Here is a 22,585-nt window from a genome sequence, read left to right as displayed (position 1 = left end):
TCACTGGTCTCCAACAACTGAAACAGATGGGTTCTATGACTGCCACATTCCAACTAGGATGATTCTTCATGAGCTTTTCTAGCAAACTATTTCATATGTCCCTACCTACTATTCAATTGACTTATGCTTATTCTTACTGCAAGTGTGACCACCCTGTAAAATGCCTCTGGTGCAGAGTGGAAGGATGTGTGTGTTGGAGACCCTTTCCTGGGTGGGTGGGGGTGAGGGGTTATAGTATAAGAAGGGAGAGAGGAGTTAATTCTAGGCTTATGGCTATCCTGTTTCTCCAACCAGAGCCCTAGTACTGAGGGAGATTCTTGAGGTACTGACTGCTTGTGAGGAGAGAGCCTAAAGGAGTTTGTAGAAGAGTAGACAAACAGAGAGGAGAAAGAGGGAATCTAGTGAAGTTTGCTAAAAGTGGAGAGAAAGACTTTACTTTTCCAAGGGGTCACCAGGACCAGAGATTGAGAGTGTGTGTAGACACCATCTGAAAAGGAAAACTGTGAATGGACAGACTCTAAGCTGTGCAAGGGTCTGTGTGGTGTTGATTCAGCTTGGCGGGGAAGATACCGTGGCCCTAGGCTGAGGGAAGAAGTTGGGACACAGGAGTAGCTCACTGCGAGTGTGAAGGAGTTGCATGGAGAGTGTGGGGGAACATAATGGAAAGTTTTCTAAAGTGACTTTATTATTGGTTGCTGTTTGAACTAGTTTCAACTTATACACCAGAAGGAGTTGTAAATAGTTCAAGGTTGATGCTACAATCAAGTTTAATTATAAAAAGAGTTCCTGTTTTCAATTGCACTTTGGACTCAGCTGTTTCCTTTACTGAGAAAATAACAGGGCCAAGATTTGTGATTGAAACCATGGGATTGTGATGCTCTAGCCTACCGGATTTATCCGGCCTCGGCCCCGGCCTGCACCCAACTTGTGAAGTATAAACTGAGAGAACTACTCTAAACAGAAATATCTTTTTGTGAGCACTGGCTGCGGGTGTCCTGATACCAACAAGCTGGCCACAGCCCACAAACTGGAAGCAGAGGGGATCAGGGCTACACAAGCAATAAGAAACGTAGGGTATTCTTCAAATATAAAGAGAAAACACAAGACATGAACACTTCAAACACCCAGAAAAAAGAACATGATTCTGTAAAAGAAACTTTTCTGGTTTTATGTTTTTTTCACAAAATCATAAAAATGTAACATGAAGACAATAAAGACAAAAAAATTAACAAACAGAAATGGGCTCTTTGGTGAGCAAGTGCTTTCCTGCATAGGAAGTGGAACCCTTTTCCTGCTTATTTAAGTAAACATGGCTATCAGATTGTCTAAACTAAACAATATTTTTAGCCACCAAAATTCTAAAAATGATAGGTTGATTTAAAACCATTTTTCTTGGTAATGGGGGTCCAAGAGTCCCTAATGTAGAACTCCTTTATATGAGCTCCCAGCTCGTGAAGGAAATATCTGTGATCAACAGTTTGAAGCTAAGGAATTAGGAAGGGAAGCACCTTAATTAAATTTGAATGATAAAGTCACCAAAACAGATTCTAAGCTCTTCCATGACTATTATTTTGTTGTGTGTCTGAGTCCACTAAGGCCTCATGCTCCACTAGGATCACCTCATATGGAAGTGTACCAAGTATATAACATGAACTGTTGCCATGAAGTGTAACATTCCCAACAAAGATCAAGCAGATGTTTGCCGACTCTGATTTATCTTTCTTTCAGAGGTCATGATATTCTAAACTCAAGTCACGTCTTACAGAGCCCTTATAAATTCCAATAGTAGGCTCAGATGAAAAAAATATTTCTTTACTCAATATGTAATTAAACTCTAGAATTCATTACCACATAATGTGGTAAAAGCAGTTAGGATTTAAATGTTTTTGGGATAATTTCCTAAAAGAAGTCCATAAACCATTATTAAGATGGGAAACTCTGACTTATTCTAGGCAAACAGCATAAAATCTGTTTTATTCTTCTGGGATCTTTCCAGGTACTTGAGTCCTACATTGGCCTCTGTTGGAAACAGGATACTGAACTCAATGGACCTTTGATCTGCTTCAGTTTGACAACACTTATGTTCTTATAATATTTGATGAAATTTATGACAAACTCTAGTAATTGCAGAACTAGACACTGATCACAATTGGTTGGTTGAAGTAAACACATGTTCCCGACATCGGAAAGAGTTCAAAAGACACAGTGGCCATGTTGAAGATTGGAATAATCTATTATAAGGTACAGCTATTGGAGGTCATGTTTCAACTTAAAATTCCCTATTCAGAAAAGGTTTCCTTACTCTCTGGAAACTCAGAACCATTAAATCATACTTCGATACGTCAACATTCAGAATCCTAGTGCAATCCCTCATACTGAGTCAGCTTGACTACTGCAACTTCGCCTATCTAGCAATCTCACAAAAGAATATGAGACGACTCCAAATAATGCAAAATGCTGCGGTCAGACTTATCTTCGGGCTGAAGAAATTCGACCACGTGACACCCTACTATCGGCAGCTGCACTGGCTACCAACCGAAGCCCGAGTAAGGTTTAAATTTGCCTGCCTCTGCTTCAAAGTACTATACGGCCTGACCCCAAGTATATAACGGACCTTTTCGCATTTTCTAATAACAAACTCAAGAGAAACACACACCCAAAACTCATTTCCCCTCCAGTTAGAGGCTGCCAAATGAAAAAACACCATGAACACCTTCTCTCTCACCAAGCAGTCCTATGGGGCAAAGACCTAGACCAACTGCTTTCGCCCACTACATACGGGGAATTCAGGAAACGCCTAAAAACATACCTATTCCAGAAATACCTAAATAATTGACTCGCAAATACGTTGCTATTTATCCTCAACAGGTCCTGTCGGACATTACCTACTAAAATGTACATATTACATTTTCGCTCAGCAAATTGTATTTCTATACTATTGCCTCCTGAGGTCTCTGATCTCTGTATTTCCTCTGAATATCTACTTATTGTATTTCGCTGAACGTCCAGTACTCTTGATTGTAAACCGCCTAGAAGTCGCAAGATTGTGGCGGTATAGAAGAATAAAGTTATTATTATTATTAAAATTTCCTTTGAACTTTGAAGAACATGAGTTTATGTCGGCAGACCATTCTTCCCCCCAGCTATTGAAAATAAGTTAATGAAAAACAGTCATTTATAAAAAATTACAAATGGGCTAATGAAGAATTCTGGTGATGAAATCTTTGCATAGAAAAACTTTGATTGGAAAATTCACCTCTGATTGTCCAAGAAGATGTTAGCTTAAATGTCTATGGCTATGCAATTGATGTTTATTTAATTTGTTGTTTTGTATAACCCTAAAACAGATATTGAAATTTAAGTGTGCTAGACTTTCTTCAGTATCTCAGACATCGCCCATATACTCAACTTCCCTGGATTTCACACTACTGCTCCAGGGCTGTCAAATTGCCTAGCTTTAAGAGGTAGACTTTTAGCTAGCCCTGTTTTTTAAACTTACAACCCGACTGTACATAGTAACATAGTAGATGACGGCAGATAAAGACCCGAATGGTCCATCCAGTCTGCCCAACCTGATTCAATTTAAATTTTTTTTTTTTTCTTCTTAGCTATTTCTGGGCGAGAATCCAAAGCTTTACCCGGTACTGTGCTTGGGTTCCAACTGCCGAAATCTCTGTTAAGACTTACTCCAGCCCATCTACACCCTCCCAGCCATTGAAGCCCTCCCCTGCCCATCCTCCTCCAAACGGCCATACACAGACACAGACCGTACAAGTCTGCCCAGTAACTGGCCTAGTTCAATCTTTAATATTATTTTCTGATTCTAAATCTTCTGTGTTCATCCCACGCTTCTTTGAACTCAGTCACAGTTTTACTCTCCACCACCTCTCTTGGGAGCACATTCCAGACATCCACCACCCTCTCCGTAAAGTAGAATTTCCTAACATTGCCCCTGAATCTACCACCCCTCAACCTCAAATTATGTCCTCTGGTTTTACCATTTTCCTTTCTCTGGAAAAGATTTTGTTCTACGTTAATACCCTTTAAGTATTTGAACGTCTGAATCATATCTCCCCTGTCTCTCCTTTCCTCTAGGGTATACATATTCAGGGCTTCCAGTCTCTCCTCATACGTCTTCTGGCGCAAGCCTCCTATCATTTTCGTCGCCCTCCTCTGGACCGCCTCAAGTCTTCTTACATCTTTCGCCAGATACGGTCTCCAAAACTGAACACAATACTCCAAGTGGGGCCTCACCAATGACCTGTACAGGGGCATCAACACCTTCTTCCTTCTACTGACTACGCCTCTCTTTATACAGCCCAGAATCCTTCTGGTAGCAGCCACTGCCTTGTCACACTGTTTTTTCGCCTTTAGATCTTCGGACACTATCACCCCAAGGTCCCTCTCCCCGTCCGTGCATATCAGCTTCTCTCCTCCCAGCATATACGGTTCCTTCCTATTATTAATCCCCAAATGCATTACTATGCATTTCTTTGCATTGAATTTTAGTTGCCAGGCATTAGACCATTCCTCTAACTTTTGCAGATCCTTTTTCATATTTTCCACTCCCTCTTCGGTGTCTACTCTGTTACAAATCTTGGTATCATCTGCAAAAAGGCACACTTTTCCTTCTAACCCTTCAGCAATGTCACTTACATACATATTGAACAGGATTGGCCCCAGCACCGAACCCTGAGGGACTCCACTAGTCACCTTTCCTTCCTTCGAGTGACTTCCATTAACCACCACCCTCTGGCATCTGTCCGACAGCCAGTTTCTGACCCAGTTCACCACTTTGGGTCCTAACTTCAGCCCTTCAAGTTTGTTCAACAGCCTCCTATGAGGAACTGTATCAAAGGCTTTGCTGAAATCCAAGTAAATTACATCTAGCATATGTCCTCGATCCAGCTCTCTGGTCACCCAATCAAAAAATTCAATCAGGTTCGTTTGGCACGATTTACCTTTTGTAAAGCCATGTTGCCTCGGATCCTGTAACCCATTAGATTCAAGGAAATACACTATCCTTTCTTTCAGCAACACTTCCATTATTTTTCCAACAACTGAAGTGAGGCTCACCGGCCTGTAGTTTCCTGCTTCATCCCTGTGACCACTTTTATGAATAGGGACCACATCCGCTCTCCTCCAATCCCCAGGAATCACTCCCGTCTCCAGAGATTTGTTGAACAAGTCTTTAATAGGACTCGCCAGAACCTACAGCTGCCTAAAATCGGGACGAACTTTTAGAGAATCAGGCCCTAAGTGTCTTCATTTGAAGTACAAGGTTTGACAATTAAGTTTGGAAACTCATCCTAGAAAAAGTATTACATACCTTATTGCTGAATGTTACTATGGTCATCTTCAAAGTATTTCCCTTGGGAAGCTATGCATCAAAGCCAGCGCCAAGTCCACCCTTCAAAGTAATTTTGGAACTCTTTTTCTGGAATGCCTATCAGAGCTGTTGTTATAGTACCCTTGATGTCCTAAATGACATCAAAATGTCCTCCTTTCAATATATCCTTTATCGTTGGGTAAAGAAAAAAGTCATTGGGAGCCAGATCAGGTGAGTAGGGAAAGTGTTCCAATACAGTTATTTATTTTCTGGCTAACAACTCTCTCACAGACAGTGCCATGTGAGCTGGTGTATTGTCATGATGCAAAAGCCATGTGTTGTTGGCGAAAAGTTCAGGTCATTTTCAACTAACTTTTTCACACAACGTTTTCAGTACTTCCAAAGAGTAAACTTGGTTAACTGTTTATCCAGCTGGTACAAATTCATAATGAACAATCCCTCTGATATCAAAAAAGGTTAGCAACATTGTTTTGACTCTTAATTTGGACTGGCGGAACTTTTTTGGTCATGGAGAATTGGCTGACTTCCATTGTGCACTTTGAAGCTTTGTTTCAGGGTCATATTGGTACATCCATGTTTCATCACCAGTGATGACACAGCCCAAAACATAATCTTGCCTTTCCAAAAGGTCTTGGCAAACTTTGACTCTCCTTTGCTTTTGTTCATCAGTGAGCTACTTCAGGACCATTTTTGCACACACCTTTCTCATGCCAAGATTTTCAGTTAAGATTTTCCTGTTTCTCTATCGATGTTTACTTGGTCTGCTATGATTCTCATAGTCAGCCGACAATTTTGATACACAATTCAACAAATTTTTGCAATGTTTTCATCATCTGCTCATTATTGGCCGCCCTGACCTTTCTTCATCAGTGACGCTTTCTCTCCTCTTGGAAAAAATGTTTAATCCATTTTTACACTGCCAATTTTTCATGGCATTATCCCCATAAACATGGACTAACATGTCCCTGATTTCACTTCCACTCTTGCCAAGTTTAACAAGAAATTTAATGTATGTTCATTGCTCTAATTCAAGCTCTGACATTCTTGTGACGGCACACAAAAACATGCAATGACAAATGAACATCATTCAGCAAGACACTGCCACACATTGACATGAACTCAATTGTGAGACATTTATATACCAAGGTTATGAAATCTACTGAGTTGTTTGTGCAGTTCTGCCCAACGTAAGCGCATAGAGGCAAGTTTGCAAACTTAATTGTCAGACCTCATATGTGCTCATCTAATTCCCATGCTCACTCACTGCTGCCACACCCACGGCTAGGATCTGCTTATTTTCTTGCTACTTCTAGAAAGGTGAAGTGTGTGGGTGGGGGGAGGCCATGATGAAGATCTGTGTGGGGTTAGGGGGTGTACAGGGAAAGTCAAATGCTAGTAGGAATGGTTAGTCATGATGCTCTTTGACAAGGGAACAGAAAACTGAAGTGTAGGAGATCTGGCATTATTTAACTTTTAAGACAGATCAAGAATCCTCCTCCAGGTTTTTGTGTTGTGATCACATGACCTATCTATGTAGTTCATTTATACCTGCTTGCCATAAGAGAAAATAATTATTTCTTCAAATACTTGCCAAATGTAAGGGAGTTGCGCTCATCAATGACTCTTTGATAGGCTCACAAAAATAACCCCAATTTAAGCACAAAATACTTCAAAAAGCTACAAGACTGCTGCTACCTCACACTGAGGACCCCTTATTATAAATTTAAATATTAAACATTTAATGCATAATTTTTCTTATACAGTAAAACCTTGGATTACAAGTAACTTGATATGCAAGTGTTTTGCAAGACAAGCAAAATATTTTATTAAATTTTAACTTGATAAACAAGTTACCTTCACATACTACAAGTATATATAGAATACACACATTACATCATCAAAACCGAGCTGATGGTTCTTCTCTCTCTGACGCTGCGGGAGAGTAGTGACTGTTTTAAACGAGCGAGATCTTGCAACTTGTACATACAGTATTTTGTATTAAAGTTTTTGGGTTGTGGAACGAATCGTCTGAGTTTCTTATGGGGAAATTTACTTTGATATACAAGTGTTTTGGATTACAATGCAAGATTAGGTTTCTTACCTCTGCTAATCTTCCTTCTTGTAAATCTCCTCTGGAGGCTGAACTCATGGGATCTTGCATCCTCTTTAGCCTCAGCTGCAGGGATAATAATACTTATTCTCTCCCCTCCAGGCTATCTGCCTGGTAGCTTCCTGTCATGCTCAGTTTGTGGAAAAGCCAGTGATATTTAGTGCAAACAGGAAACAGAAAAAGAGAAGAGGATGCGGGAACTCCCGCTACCAGTCAATTTTGCTCATGAGAACATCAAACACAAGGAACCAGGGCCAAAAAAGGCCCCCCCCTTTTTTTTTTTTTTTTAAAATACATATAAGAAATAGAAATTTGAACATTGTGACCATCTCATCAGTGCCTCATTTGTGCCTATCAGTGCCTCCTATATGGCCATCTCAGAAGCAGAAGCAGCATGAAAAAGAAGGCGGTAAGAAGGATATGAATATTTTTACTTTATACAGTACAGTTTAGTACAAAGTTTTTGGGATGTGGAACGAATCATTCGAGTTTCCATTATTTCCTATGGGGAAATTTGCTTTGATATAAGAGTGTTTTGGATTGAGAGCATGCTTCTGGAATGAATTATGCCCTCAAACCAAGGTACCGCTGTATATATTTTTTGAATCCTCACAATTGTCAAGATTTATTTCAGCTAAAGAGGTGATTGTTGCTGGTAACCCACTTAACTTGCAAGAGGAAGGCTCGTAATAAGTGGCCTAGGTGTGATTCAGGTTCTCCATTCTGTTTTCCTATGAATGATTTAATAATTATAAATATACCGATTTTTCTTTTAAGCTCATCCTATGTTATAGTGGACTAATTAACAGTATAAAAGTGGGAGAAAATTTCCAATGATTTAATTTTCTTATTGATGTTTTTCATGTGTAACTGTTTAAAATGAATGATTTTGTTGATCATGAAAAAGGAAATTAATAAAAATCTAAAATTAAAAAAAAAACAAAATCATCACCCGAGCCTCCAAGCCCAGCAGGGGACTCCTTGATGGTTGACATAGGCAACAGCCGTCGCATTGTCCGAGAAAACATGGACGGTCTTCCGGTGGAAATTCCCTTGAAATCTCAGCAGATCTAACTGGATTATTCGCAGCTTCAGTCAATTGATCGACCATCTGCTCTCCCTCGCCGTCCAGGTACAAACTTCTCCCCAGCTGGAGAGACTTGCATCCGTAGTCAGGGTCACCCAGTCCAAGACCCGCAGAGGGGGCCCTTTGTTCAGAGTGACCAGGTTCAATCACCACAGCATACTGCTACGCGCTGCAGCCAACCAAGGCAGCTTCACCCCCAGCACATCTCTGTGGGGATTCCACCGTGTCAGAAGCGATAACTGAATAGGACATAGGCAAACTCTTGCCCACGGAATCACATCTATGGTCGCCACCAAGAGACCCAACACCTGCAGATACTGCCAGATAGTCAGTGCTGGGACCGCAAACGTGTCCTGAATCGCACTTCTGAGTTTGAGTTCTCTGGATTCTGGAAGAAATACCCGGTTCATTCCTGCGTGGAACCAGACTCCCAGGTACTCCAAGTCCTGCATCAGCTCGAGACGACGCTTCTTCAGATTGATCACCCATCCTAGACTTTCCAGCAAAGACACCACTTGGCGAAATGCCAAGCGGCCCTGCACCCTCAAGGGAGCTCTGATCAGCCAGTTGTCAAAGTACGGATGTACAAACTCACCCAGTGATCGCAGGTGAGCAGTCATCACCACTATGACTTTGATGAATGATCTGGGTGCCAACACCAACCGAAAGGTAGCGCCGTGAACTGGAAATGCCTCCCGAGAACATGAAACCTCAGGAACCTCTGATGATCCGGAAATATCGGGATGTGGAGGTACGCTTCTATGAGATCCAAGGAAGCCAAAAACTCCCTGGGCACCACTGCTGCCATTACAGAATGCACCGTTTCCATCAGGAAGGCGTTTACTGCTTTCATGTCCAGAATCGGTCTGCAATCTTCGGAGTCTTTCTTCAGCACGATGAAGTAAATTGAGTATCTCCTGGAGCCCAAGTCTTCCCTTGGGATTGGCTCTATGACCACCAGATCCAATAACCGGTGCACTGTAGCGCGCACCCTGCCGGTTTCCCTCTGGAGAGAACAGGAAGAAGTCCGGCAGCTGCCAGAATTGCAGTCAAAGGCCCTCCCTGAGTACCTCTAGGACCCACTGGTCCGAGTGCAAACAACTGGTCCGAGGTTATCTTTATCCATTCCGGAAGGAAGGCTGAAAACCACCTCCCAATCCTGGGGGGGGGGCTTTGCCAGAGACCTGGCATCATAATTTTCTCTTGGGAGGGACAGGTCGAGAGTTGGAAGACTGTTGATGTGCTGCACCTCCAAAGCGAGGTCTGGCGGATGCTCCGAAATGCTGTCCCGCCGCAGGGGTCCAGCGTACTGTGAGGTTCTTCAGAAGGTACGAAAATTTGGCCATCCCGTCCCCCTGTTCGGGCGAGGTCTAGAGCCAGGAAGCATCTTAGGCTTACGCTCCTGCACACTTGCCATAAGATCGTCCAAACCCTGGCCAAACAAGAGCGAACCTTTGAAAGGTAACTTGCTCAGTGTAGCCTTAGATGAAGAATCATCCGTCCACTGGTGAATCCATAAAATTATCCTTGCAGAAAGTGAATAAGCTCCCAGCTTAGCAAAAAACTTTCAAGCTATCATAGAGTGTATCTGCCAAATAAGTCACCCCAGAAACCAGGAAGTCAAGGTCCTGAAGGATAACCTCATCAGGATCCTAATGGAGTTTGGTAAGACATGCCCGGACCAAAAAAGAAGTGGCCACCGCAGCTCGCACTCCCGCCGCAGCGGAATCAAAAATACGCTTCATGACAAAATCCAGTCTTCTGTCCTGAACATCCTTCAGGACAACCCCTCCATCTGAGGGCAAAGAGGTTTAGTGACCTAAGCCACCACCAAATCCACCTTCGGTGAGATAAAGCGCTTGGAAAATTCCAATGCCATGAAGAGGGAGTGGAGAATATAAAAAAGGATCTGCAAAAGTTAGAGGAATGGTCTAATGCCTGGCAACTAAAATTCAATGCAAAGAAATGCAGAGTAATGCATTTGGGGATTAATAATAGGAAGGAACCATATATGCTGGGAGGAGAGAAGCTGATATGCACGGACGGGGAGAGGGACCTTGGGGTGATAGTGTCCGAAGATCTAAAGGCGAAAAAACAGTGTGACAAGGCAGTGGCTGCTGCCAGAAGGATTCTGGGCTGTATAAAGAGAGGCGTAGTCAGTAGAAGGAAGAAGGTGTTGATGCCCCTGTACAGGTCATTGGTGAGGCCCCACTTGGAGTATTGTGTTCAGTTTTGGAGACCGTATCTGGCGAAAGACGTAAGAAAACTTGAGGCGGTCCAGAGGAGGGCGACGAAAATGATAGGAGGCTTGCGCCAGAAGACGTATGAGGAGAGACTGGAAGCCCTGAATATGTATACCCTAGAGGAAAGGAGAGACAGGGGAGATATGATTCAGACGTTCAAATACTTAAAGGGTATTAACGTAGAACAAAATCTTTTCCAGAGAAAGGAAAATGGTAAAACCAGAGGACATAATTTGAGGTTCAGGGGCAATGTTAGGAAATTCTACTTTACGGAGAGGGTAGTGGATGCCTGGAATGCGCTCCCGAGAGAGGTGGTGGAGAGTAAAACTGTGACTGAGTTCAAAGAAGCGTGGGATGAACACAGAAGATTTAGAATCAGAAAATAATATTAAATATTGAACTAAGGCCAGTTACTGGGCAGACTTGCACGGTCTGTGTCTGTGTATGGCCGTTTGGTAGAGGATGGGCAGGGGAGGGCTTCAATGGCTGGGAGGGTGTAGATGGGCTGGAGTAAGTCTTAACAGAGATTTCGGCAGGTGGAACCCAAGCATAGTACCGGGTAAAGCTTTGGATTCTTGCCCAGAAATAGCTAAGAAGAAAAAAAAAAAAAAAAAAAAAATTTTTTAAAATTGAATCAGGTTGGGCAGACTGGATGGACCATTCGGGTCTTTATCTGCCGTCATCTACTATGTTACTATGATACAATTTAACCATGGCCCTAGTGCACTTCAGGGGACCCTCCGGGGCCTTCCAAACCTCCAAGAGCATATCTGACATGTCCGCATGATCCAGAAATGCAGTGGAAAGTGGGGGCTTCAAGCTCATGACGGAACACTCTGCCTGAACCGCTGACTCTGAATCAAGTTTCAATGTCCACAGGGACTCAGAGATAAGATCAGGAAGGCGGCTGGACTTAATGAGCCTGTGCACCATTTGATCCTGTCCCAGATTGCAGCAATCAGTGTTCTGGGAATCCCCAAGATCCCCTAAGCTAGCCTCATCAGCGGTCCTTGCTGAAGAGCTGTGTGACAGCAATGGCATAGAAATTGATGCAAGCACCGAGGCAATGGTGTGGAGCTGTTGCTTGCTTTCAGGTGGAGCAGCAAGGGAGAAAGGGACATGCTAGAATCCAAAGGCTAAATGGACTGCCGTACCGGAGTCTGAGAGGGGAGATACAGGCATAGCCCTCTTTCTCATGAAAGCCTGATACATCATATCCATAAATTCCGGTGGAAAATAGTCCCCGGCGGCTAGAGCCGATCTGCAGGACTCAGATTTGGAATGTTTAGAAGACTTATGAGACTTTTACCCAGAACTGCACTTGTGTTTCGCGGAAGTGCCCTCCTCACCCAAATTTGGCATCCCGGACGCTGGAATCACATTCTTTGGCGGAATCAGAGGAAAGCAGGGCCTCCCTGGAGGATAGTGTGGGATCCACGCATGATTCACGCTCCTCGCTGGCCAAGGCGCACGTGATACATGGCTGCGAATCCATCAGCCATCCGCTGCATTTATGGCATGAATCCATGCCATCCTTTCTTGAGATGGCCATCTGTGAAATTTGGAGCAAAAATGAAGCTTTAAGTCCAAAAAATATACTTTAAAAAACTTTGAAGAAAATCCAAGATGGCCACCGTGGGTGCCAATTTTGTATTAAAAACGTCCGGGGGGGGGGGGGGGGGGAACCAGGGCATGCAGGGAAACCACCCCAAACCTCGATTTCAGCACCCCCCAAAATCGGAAAACTCTGACTCACAGACACCACAGAGACCTGTGCCGCAATGAAAGTCTATGGCAGCCTGCAATACACAGTACAAGCAAGGAGATCAGTACCTCAAGAGCTGATTAAACTGGATTTTTTAGGTCTTCTGACCGCCTCATCTTCCTTGTCACCACAGATCACGACCACCAGGACTCCTCAGGGAAATTAGGGAAGACACACGGTCCGGTTCCGATCCCGGCGTACCTCCACGGAACCGCAGCAGCCTGCACTCTACCCCTTTGCAGACGAACCAGGGGAGAGATGGCTCCCGATCCCAGAGACCTGATGCAATCTGCAGGCTGTCTAGAGGGCTTACTGCAGTTTTCGCTTATAGAGCACCCTCCAGAAGCAGACAAAATTTAAAATGTCTGTGATCTCCCGCTGAAGAATCACTCCCACAGAGTGGATCCACAGCACTTAGGCAAACCCGTGAAACAAATCAAATAAAGGCTAGGAATTAAAAACAAATCACAAGCAGAAGAAACTGATTTCACCCATGTAGCGAGGCTGCAGGAACAAACTGAGCATGACAGGAAGCTACCAGGCAGGTAGCCTAGAGGGGAGGGAATAAGTTTTATTAGCCCTGCAGCCGAGGCTAAAGAGCATGCAAGATCCCACGCATTCAGCCTCCAGAGGGACTGTACAAGAAGCATGGTTTCAGAACGAATTATGCTTGCAAACCAAGGTTTTACTGTATATGCTTTGAGAGTTTCTTCTGCACTCCACCTGTGTCCCTTTAAGCAGCAGTCTTGTAGCTCTTTGATAGGCTCAACATTCCCTCCTCTCCCCTCTAACCCCTCCACAAACAAACAAAAAATGAGGCATCCAGAATAAAGTTCTAAACAACAGACTTTTTTTCTTTTTGCTCTCTGTGTTTAGAATTCATCTCTGGTTAACTCTGTAGAACAATGCCAGCATAAACAAAGACTTATATTTTCTCTGTCTAGGCAATCTGATTTAAAGTACTGGTCTATTATAGATGATAATATTGAAATGTCAAATTTCTGCCTTATAACAGTACACTTAGAGGAGGGATACAATCAAATAGTTGTTTTACTCAATCAGATGACAAATATATTTTCACAAAACTTTTTACCTCTGCAAGATAAGTTACAAGATTAAACGTAATATTGGAGAAGGAGTCATGCAGGTATCTACACACTACATTGATCCAGTTGGAGCAGTCTCGGGAATAGCTGTGAGTACTGTACAAGCTCATCATATGAGCCAAATTGGCTAAAGTTGCAGACTTCTCCTCCGCACAAACCTAAAAAGAAGAATATTTTAAATTATATGTATTCGAAAAAAGACCTGAACATTGTTGAGGTCATAAAAGTATAAGAAAATAATTGTTAAAATAAGTGTTTACTGTCTTTCAGGATAGCAGAGAAACACTAGTCATATAATCAGAGATAACAATACCCTTGAAAAAATGGACAGTTATCCATTTTCTTGTAACATATGCATAGCATGAAAAGGTTTTTCTATCAAAAATAATGGGTCAGTAAAATGACATAAAAATGTGCATTACTGTGTGGTTTTATTTATTTGATGCATGCATCCTATAGACTTTAATTTTCACACTCTCTTTTTTCAAATTCACAGTTTATTGAAAAATTATAAATACCAACCATAAGGTTCAACAGGTCCCACATACAATAATTCAAGGTCAATAACTCAGCACATACTATGTAAGATGCAGCTATAAAAGTAACATATAAACCAATATAGAAGAGTTAAGTAAAAAGCGATAAAAAGATTAGGTTCTGACCTTGCTAATACCTTTTCTAGTAGACAGGTGTGTCATCCTGGACGAGCGGGTAATATTCCCAGTGCTCGTGAGCCATGTAGGACAGGGGTCTCAAAGTCCCTCCTTGAGGGCCGCAATCCAGTCAGGGTTTTCAGGATTTCTCCAATGAATATGCATGAGATCTATGTGCATGCACTGCTTTCAATGTATATTAATTGGGGAAATCCTGAAAACCCGACTAGATTGCAGCCCTCACGGAGGGACTTTGAGATCCCTGATATAGAAGGAATTGACTCCAGTTTTTTAATCATTTCTCCTTCACCAGAGGGCTCTACTACCCGGTTCAGTTTGTTCCAAAGCAGGCGATAGCCCTGTAGAGGAAAAATGTGAAAGAGGACTACAGGGAAACTCCCTGAACAACAACTCCATTCTGCTCTGAAATCATTATAAACAGGTTAAACATTGTCATTCAACAATAAAAAAATCATAAACATTTATGTGGTAGAATTGTAACCCCCAAAGAATTATAGTAGTAATAGTATAGGCTGTAGACCCTGAAGGCCTGACTGGCATGCAAACATTAGTTTGGATTCAAACTTTCCGACAGAGATAGTTGGCAGGCACAGAACAGAAATGACAGGGTGGGGCTCCAGAATGACTCATCTATCTACTGGAAAAGATATTAAAAAGGTAAGAACCTAATCTCTTTTTCTAGTGCAACAGATGTGTTATTCTGGAAGAGCGGGACGTACAAAAGCAATCCCAGAAATCTAGGGCGGGACCACTGCGTCAGCCTATAATGCTGAGGACTCAAAGGCGGAGTCCTCCCTTGCCGCTACATCTATTTTGTAAAATTTGGAAAATGTATGTAGAATGGACCAAGTTCCTGCCCTACAAATCTCCTTGGGAGAGACTGCCCGAGTTTCTGCACACAAAGCAAAATAAAATAAAATTTACAGATCCTCCTGATTTTTCTCATAGGCTGTAACAGCCTTACTCACTCTAGCCTGTGCTGGCAATGTACCGCAGCCTGCCTCAGCTCCAAAGGTAGATGGATCTGGGAGAAGAAATCAATGCCTCAAAACGCTGAATCCAGCGCTGAATCTTTGGGCTACTATCTGACTGGTGTCTGACTGAGCCTCCAACACCCGCAGACCAGTGGACACATAAAAGGGGGAGGCAAAATGCAGCTGATACCCTGTGAGACCCTGCTGAGTCTCCTATGGTGCAAAGCAGTAGGTGAGCAATGCTACAAGGGGAATGGACCCCGAACTCCAAAAAGGCTTCTGCAGGCTGACCAACAGGTACCACAAGCTTGTCAGCTGCAGACCTCTGTATGAATCTCCTCCATGTAGAGTTGGACTCTTGACTAGGGGAGCTCTTAGCACTGAAATCGAGCATAAAACCATGAAAAAGACAAAAAAAAAAAAAGAAAGAAAGAAAGAAGCAGAGCAGAGCAGATCAGAAACACTTCTTCTGGCTTGCGGTCAAAAGGAAAAACTGAAGGGGGAAGCAGAGCCCTCTGGTGAAGGAGGAGGGATTCAAAAACTGGAGTGGATTCCTTCTGAAGGCTAATGAGCACTTGGATATTACGTGTTCGTCCAAAATGAAACACCTATTGAACTAGAATATTAACTTATACAACAGAGTGGTTGAAAAGTAGTAAATATTATTTAAGCGTATATGAAGTCAAAGGGGACCATATCTTACAGTAGTGTGAGACAGTAAACTTTAGTTCTGCTAGGTGAAATTCATACTAGGCAGTTTGATGTAAAAGATACCATTAATATGAGACAGATAAGGGATCCGTATCTTTCCAGTGTAATAAAACAATTTTAAGAGCTGTCATCATGATGCCAAACAATTTCTGAGAAGGAAGGAGTACAGATGTGGTATCAAAAGATCTAAATAGCACAACATTATATGTAAGTGATTCACTCAAAGAAAAAATATTCCTAATTATGTCCCACAAAACAGGGCAAAAATAAGTAAGGAATGGGCAATCAACTATCATATGCTGAAGATTCCCTGTTCCTGTCTTACATATCCAATAAAGAGGAGAGGAAGAAGACCTGGTGGCATTGTTCTTGACTAGAGTCCATACCACCTTATGCAGAATAAAATATAAAGATTGTAATATATAAGCAAATCCAAGAAGCCTATTGCAATGTAGTCAAAAGTGTTCCCATTGAAAATGACTATAAGTAGTAGATGTATCTTGTTCCTAGATGAGTTGTAAAGTCAAGGGTTTCTTATATTTCCAGGAGAGTATATGTTTCTAGCTGCAAGGCATGACTTCCCATGGATAATAAAAAGGAGCCTTACCTCTTTTAAGACCCTTGATAATAATAATAATAATAACTTTATTCTTGTATACCGCATTACCATGGAAGTTCTATGCGGTTAACAGATGAAGAGACTGTACATTTACAGCGAAGTTTCATTTTCGGCGATGCTACATTTACAGTGAAGTTATTTTTACAGCTAGGTTACATTTGCAGTGAAGTTACATTTGCTGTAAGTTACATACAGCGGTGTTACATACGGCGGTGATACATACTGCGGTGTTCGATATGGCAGAGCAGAGGCATTTAGTATGGGGAGTAATGAAGACGAGATAATTAGTTGGATTGAGTGATCCATTTTGTTAAGCCATTTAGTGGCTAACAAGATTGGAGGAGTCGGAGAGTCTGGAGGTATGTCGAGGTCAGAGGAGGAGGCAAGGAAGAGGGAGGAGAAGTTAGAGGAATTTGTCAAAAAGGTAGGTTTTGATTGACTTCCTGAACATTTGATAGGGGGGGAATTGGAGATGAGGGCTGTGAGGCATTTGTTCCATTTGCCAGCTTGGAATGCTAGGGATCTGTTGAGGAATTTCTTGTAGAGGCAGCCCTTCAGGGAAGGAAAGGAAAAGGAAAAAATCAGTGATCTCATTAATAGTAATAGGGTTGTTAAGAATTGCAAATTGAGAATCATTTGGCGTAGGGGAAATAAAATCTTTATCAAAATCCATAATTTGCAAAACTTTGGGAGGTATACAATTGGGCAAGTCTCAATAGATGAATGTTGTGCCAAATCAGAAAGTGAGGGAGATATCAAGAAATAATCTAATCTCTTAGAGGATGAGTGGGGTGGAGAATAAAATGTATAATCTAGTTCTGAGAGATGTAAAAGTCTCCAGATATCACCTAAAGCAAAATCGCTGATATGGTGCAGCAATGTTAAAATTCTATGTAATTCTATCTTTAGCATTTGATCTACAAACAAATATTGGAATCTAGCACAAGATTCCAGTTTTCTCCCATGATAATATATGTAGATGATTCAAAGGATACCATGTGAGCTAAATCCTGAAAGAAAAAAGACATCAACTATGTTAGGGCCATAGATATTAATAAGAGTATAAGTAGACTTTGCTAATTGTATAGTGACCAATACCCAACAGCCCTTATCATCAGCGCAATGAGACAGAATTTTGCATTGGAGATTCTTAGCAAGAACCATAACATCACATTTACCAGATTTTGCTCAAGAATAAAAGTATTTCCATACCCAATCTCTGCACAATTTTAAAGCTTCAGTCGCTAAAAATCTAGTCTCCTGCAAAAAGACAGCATTAGCTTTTTTTGCTTGCAATAAAGAAGGATTTTTTTTGCATTTAATGGGATTGTTTAAACCCTTGACATTTACTGGGGAATTATATAAATGGCGTCTATAAGCATACTTGTTTCTATAATAAACCTTTTGGCCCTGATTCTGCAAAGTGCTCCCGATTGTAGGCAGCTGTAGGTGTCCTACAGCTGTCTAATCAGCCAATCGGGAGGCACTTTTTCTTAAAAAAAAAAATGAATAAGCATAAACTTAATTTGCATACATGTCTCTATTCTATGCAAATTTCTTTCAGCATATTCATTGTGGATATCCTACAGACCTGACTGGCAAGGGGGTACATGTGCAAACACAAAAAAAGAACTAACAACCCCATGGTAAATAACAACAAAAGTGAGGAGGGAACTGTACACATCAGCCTGTGACGGTGTTGAGTTTCAAAATCGTAAACACTTGGTTAGTCTTGTCAATCCATGTTTTGGCAAGGGGGTACTCCAGGACCGAGTTGAGAAACACTGATGTAAATAGTCTGTACTTATACTATTCACTTACCTTTGCTATTCTGTCAGCTGTTTCTTTACAGAATTGTGTTGGGTTATCAAAGTGCTGGATTAGGTGAGGCAATAAACATAGAATGTTAAGAGGAAATCCTGAAATAAAATGAAATAGTGAAGTTATATACTGCAGAATCCCAATATATATATCTATGATACACCATTTATATGGGTCTGATTACATTTGACTAATACATACTTAAGCAATTTATTATTTACAGCATTATTGTTTTAGTGAATTATCAAGAATGCCAATCAAGCTGAGGAACAGCAATTTTAGGTATTATGACACTTTCAGTCTATTTTACTCCACATTCTCGTATTTCCTTTTTACTGATACTCAGAGCCAACTCTAGAAAGGAAACAAAACAGAATATATTCCAAGCTTACCCCTACAATCACCATATCAGACAAAACTACATATTCTTCTGTGTTGATACATGTTATAAGCTCAAGAGGATAAGTTATATGCAATGTTTCAAAAATGTTGAAAACCATATATCATAAAAACAGAAAGGACTGGATGAAATTACCCAGTAAATAGTCAAACAAAATCACACTCCAGTGAAAAACTGTTAATCAAAAATCACAATGAAAGAAAAGAAGGAAAATCCTCAGATATTACAGGGGCTGAAACTCATGTACAATTGAGTTGAGAGGAGGCGATGCCGGATTGGAAGGGCAGGTGGGCACAGAGATTTTGGGGTCGCAAGGTCGAGATGTGCACGAAACATAGTTTAGTCCCCATTCCTTCCCATCCCCATGGTAATACTTTTGTCTCCATCCATGTGCAAACCTCTAGTTTCAAGTTGCTATTATGTTAAATCTTAAAAGATTATTGAGCCAAGGCAGAAGTGATTTCAGAACATAAGAATATAAGAGCTGCCATACTGGGACAGACCAAAGGTCCATTAAATCCAGTATCCTGTTTTCAACAGTGGCCAACCCTGGTCACAAGTTCCTGACAAGATCCCAAAGAGTAAAACATATTTTATGTTGCTATCCCTGGAATAAGCAGTGGATTTCCCCACATCCTTCTTAATAATAGCTTATGGACTTCTCTTTTAGAAAGTTATTCAAACCTTTTTAAAACCCTGCTAAGCTAACTGCTTTCATCACATTCTCTGGCAATGAGTTCAGTTCTACATTGAGTGAAAGAATATTTTCTCTGCAAACATAAATAACATCGTAAACAGGGAAAACCCCTAACCCTAATATTTAATCATATTGATATAAAATTCTCTCTCACAAGCATGCATTGGAACCTGGCCAAGAATGAAACTAGACCACAGTACAGTAGCAACAGTGAAACCCAATTTTCCTTATTTATGGTACACCTAACTAGACAGTGTTCAACCTATCTCTGCAATATTAATGACTGCAGCAGTTTAAAATAATTATTTGCTAAAGAATTTGCAGTTCCTTTCAAGATAATTCCATTAAATACTAAGGGCTCCTTTTACGAAGGTGCGTTAGGGCCTTAACGCGCGGAATAGCGCATGCTAAAATGCCACCTACGCTAGCCACTACCGCCTCCTCTTAAGCAGGCGGTAGTTTTTTGACTAGCGCACACTATAGCACGTGCTAATCTGGTGCGTATGCTAAAAATGTTAGCGCACCTTCAAAAAAGGGGCCCTAAGATCTGATCGTTCATCAAATCATCTTATTCCAGAAAACATTATTATACTACCTGCTAATTGGGAAGGATCAACCAAAGTATGTTTGGAAACAGTGATGAGTTTGCTGAGAAGATGAATAGTCATTTCCTGTGTAGAAATTGAGGTAAATCCCTTTAGGAAAAGCTGCTGAAGGCCTGGAAAATTATTCCACTTCAATTTGCTTTGCATTTTTTCAATCTTCTCAGAGCTCTCCGATTTATCCAGAGGTAAGTGAGTGAGTAATTTGTTGAGTAGCCTGAGAGCTAGGAGGTATTCATATTCATAATCTGATTCTAACAAGGAAGTTGCTATCCAAAAAATAGTAGCCATCAGATTTGTAGGATCAGTAGCAGGCTGCACATCAGATATGCCTCCCTCTCTCAGGGAGGAAAGGCTTCTAGTCCTTGCTAGACCACCACCATGATTTATTCTTCCATCCAAAATATCCAGTGTGTTACTCCGTCTTCTGTCACCTTTTCGGTCACCAATTAAACTAAGTCTCAAAGAATTACTTCTTGCATTACTGCAATGTCCCAGATAATTTCCACTACTTATTGGACTTGTGCTTAGGTTTAGTTGTCCAGTGCTTTTCCAGCTAGTTGAACTTTTATTTCCCATTACAGGATCATAGTATCCTACTCTGGAATAAAACCAGAAAAAGATTGTAAATAAACACTATATTGTAATACTTTCACAAAAGAGAAACAGTCAATTTCATATTATATGTATAATACCAACATTTATTTTAATTCACACCATTTCACTGGCAGCTGAGAAGTTAGTTAAATTCAGGTACAATACATATTTCCTTGTCTTCAAAGGGATTACAATCTAAGTTGTCAATTTCTTTACTGGGTGACCGGAGAATTGGATAGAGGATGTGTGCTAGATGAGGTGTATTTAGATTTGAGCAAAGCCTTTGACAGTGTTCCACACAGACATCTAATAAATAAACTGAGTGCCCTCGGAATGGATCCTAAAGTAATGGGCTGGGTCAGAAAATGGTTGAGTGAAAGGCGACAGAGGATCAATGGAGATCAATGGAGATCGCTCTGAAGAAAGGGATATTGCCAGTGGTGTGCCTCAAGGTTCTGTTCTTGGGTCTGTTCTTTTTAAAATTTTTATAAACGATATTGCTGAAGGGTTGTTGGGTAAGATTTGCCTCTTTGCGGATGATACCAAAATCTGCAGTAGAGTACACACGCCGGATGGTGTGAATAACATTAAGAAAGACCTGGCAAAGCTTGAAGAATGGTCTGAAATTTGGCAGCTAAAATTTAATGCTAAGAAATGCAAAGTCATGCATTTGGGCTGCAAAAACCCAAGAGAAGGGTACAGTTTAGGGAGTGAAGAACTTGTGTGCACAATAGAAGAGCGGGACTTGGGTGTGATTGTATGTGATAATCTTAAAGTGGCCAAACAGGTTGAAAAGTTGACGGCAAAAGCTAGAATGATGCTAGGTTGCATAGGGAGAGGTATGGCCAGTAGGAAAAAGGAGGTATTGATGCCCTTGTATAAGACTCTGGTGAGACCTCATTTAGTATACTGTGTACAATTCTGGAGGCTGCACCTTCAAAAAGATATAAAAAGGATGGAGTCGGTCCAGGGAAGGCTACTAAAATGGTATGTGGTCTTCATCATAAGGCGTATGGGGCCAGACTTAAAGATCTCAATCTGTATACTTTGGAGGAAAGGCGGGAGATATGATAGAGATGTTTAAATACCTACATAATATAAATGCGCACGAGTCGAGTCTCTTTGATTTGAAAGGAAACTCTGCATTGAGAGGGCATAGGATGAAGTTAAGAGGTGATAGGCTCTGTAGTAATTGAGCTGGCATTAGTTCTAGCCGCTTAGCGTGCGGTAATTTCCTGCGTGCGCTAAAAATGCTAGCGCACCTTAGTAAAAGGAGCCCTTAGTATCAAATGTATAGTCTCTTTAATCTGCTACTAGATAGCCCCATTAAGTGTTCTTTAGTCTTGGTATTACCTACAATTTTATTTGTTCTGTAGCTCCTCAGTATTTCTCATCTCTCACCTCTCTCCATATTCCCTCCTCTCAATTTACTTGTTCCACAAAGCCCATGATTTCATAAGCTTCCATTTAATTGCAACATTTAAAAAAAAATAATGGATGAGAACTTCAGTCAGAACTAGAGAAAAACTCTACATAAATGGAGGTCCAAAAAGAAAGTAGGGTAGGACAATGGAAAATCCAAAGTAAGAGGTTTATTGATAAAGCACCACAACTAAACAGACCCAATATGGAGCCATGGTTTGGTGAATGTCGCCTGCCTCAGAGATCACAGAATCTTATAGAGTACTTTGCTATCAGTGCTATAGAGCACAGTTCTTCAACCGCCGGTCCGCAGGAAATTTTTGCCGGTCCGCGCAGGACCGGCAAGATTGACTCATTTGAACTTCCTGCCGGTCCGCGCAGGACCGGCAATATCAGCATCGGAAGCG

The 22,585-nt window shown here is 41.4% G+C and overlaps 1 protein-coding gene across 8 annotated transcripts in view; it reads right to left on the bottom strand.

Annotated features, from left to right (window-relative positions):
• The window catches only part of FRYL (FRY like transcription coactivator), a 768,252-nt gene that overhangs the window by 141,928 nt on the left and 603,739 nt on the right, over nucleotides 1-22,585 (bottom strand). For all 8 annotated transcript variants that reach the window (XM_033945802.1, XM_033945793.1, XM_033945809.1 and 5 more), the window contains 3 exons: nucleotides 20,153-20,760; nucleotides 18,461-18,558; nucleotides 13,649-13,819 (listed from right to left, as the gene is read on the bottom strand). In XM_033945802.1, the coding sequence (XP_033801693.1) occupies nucleotides 13,649-13,819; nucleotides 18,461-18,558; nucleotides 20,153-20,760 (877 nt within the window). The remainder of the gene's footprint in view (nucleotides 1-13,648; nucleotides 13,820-18,460; nucleotides 18,559-20,152; nucleotides 20,761-22,585) is intronic.

Source organism: Geotrypetes seraphini, chromosome 1 (assembly GCF_902459505.1).
Source record: "Geotrypetes seraphini chromosome 1, aGeoSer1.1, whole genome shotgun sequence".
NCBI lineage: Eukaryota > Metazoa > Chordata > Amphibia > Gymnophiona > Dermophiidae > Geotrypetes > Geotrypetes seraphini.
The sequence above is the reverse complement of the archived record's forward strand: the minus strand, read 5'-3'. Positions and strand labels throughout refer to the sequence as shown.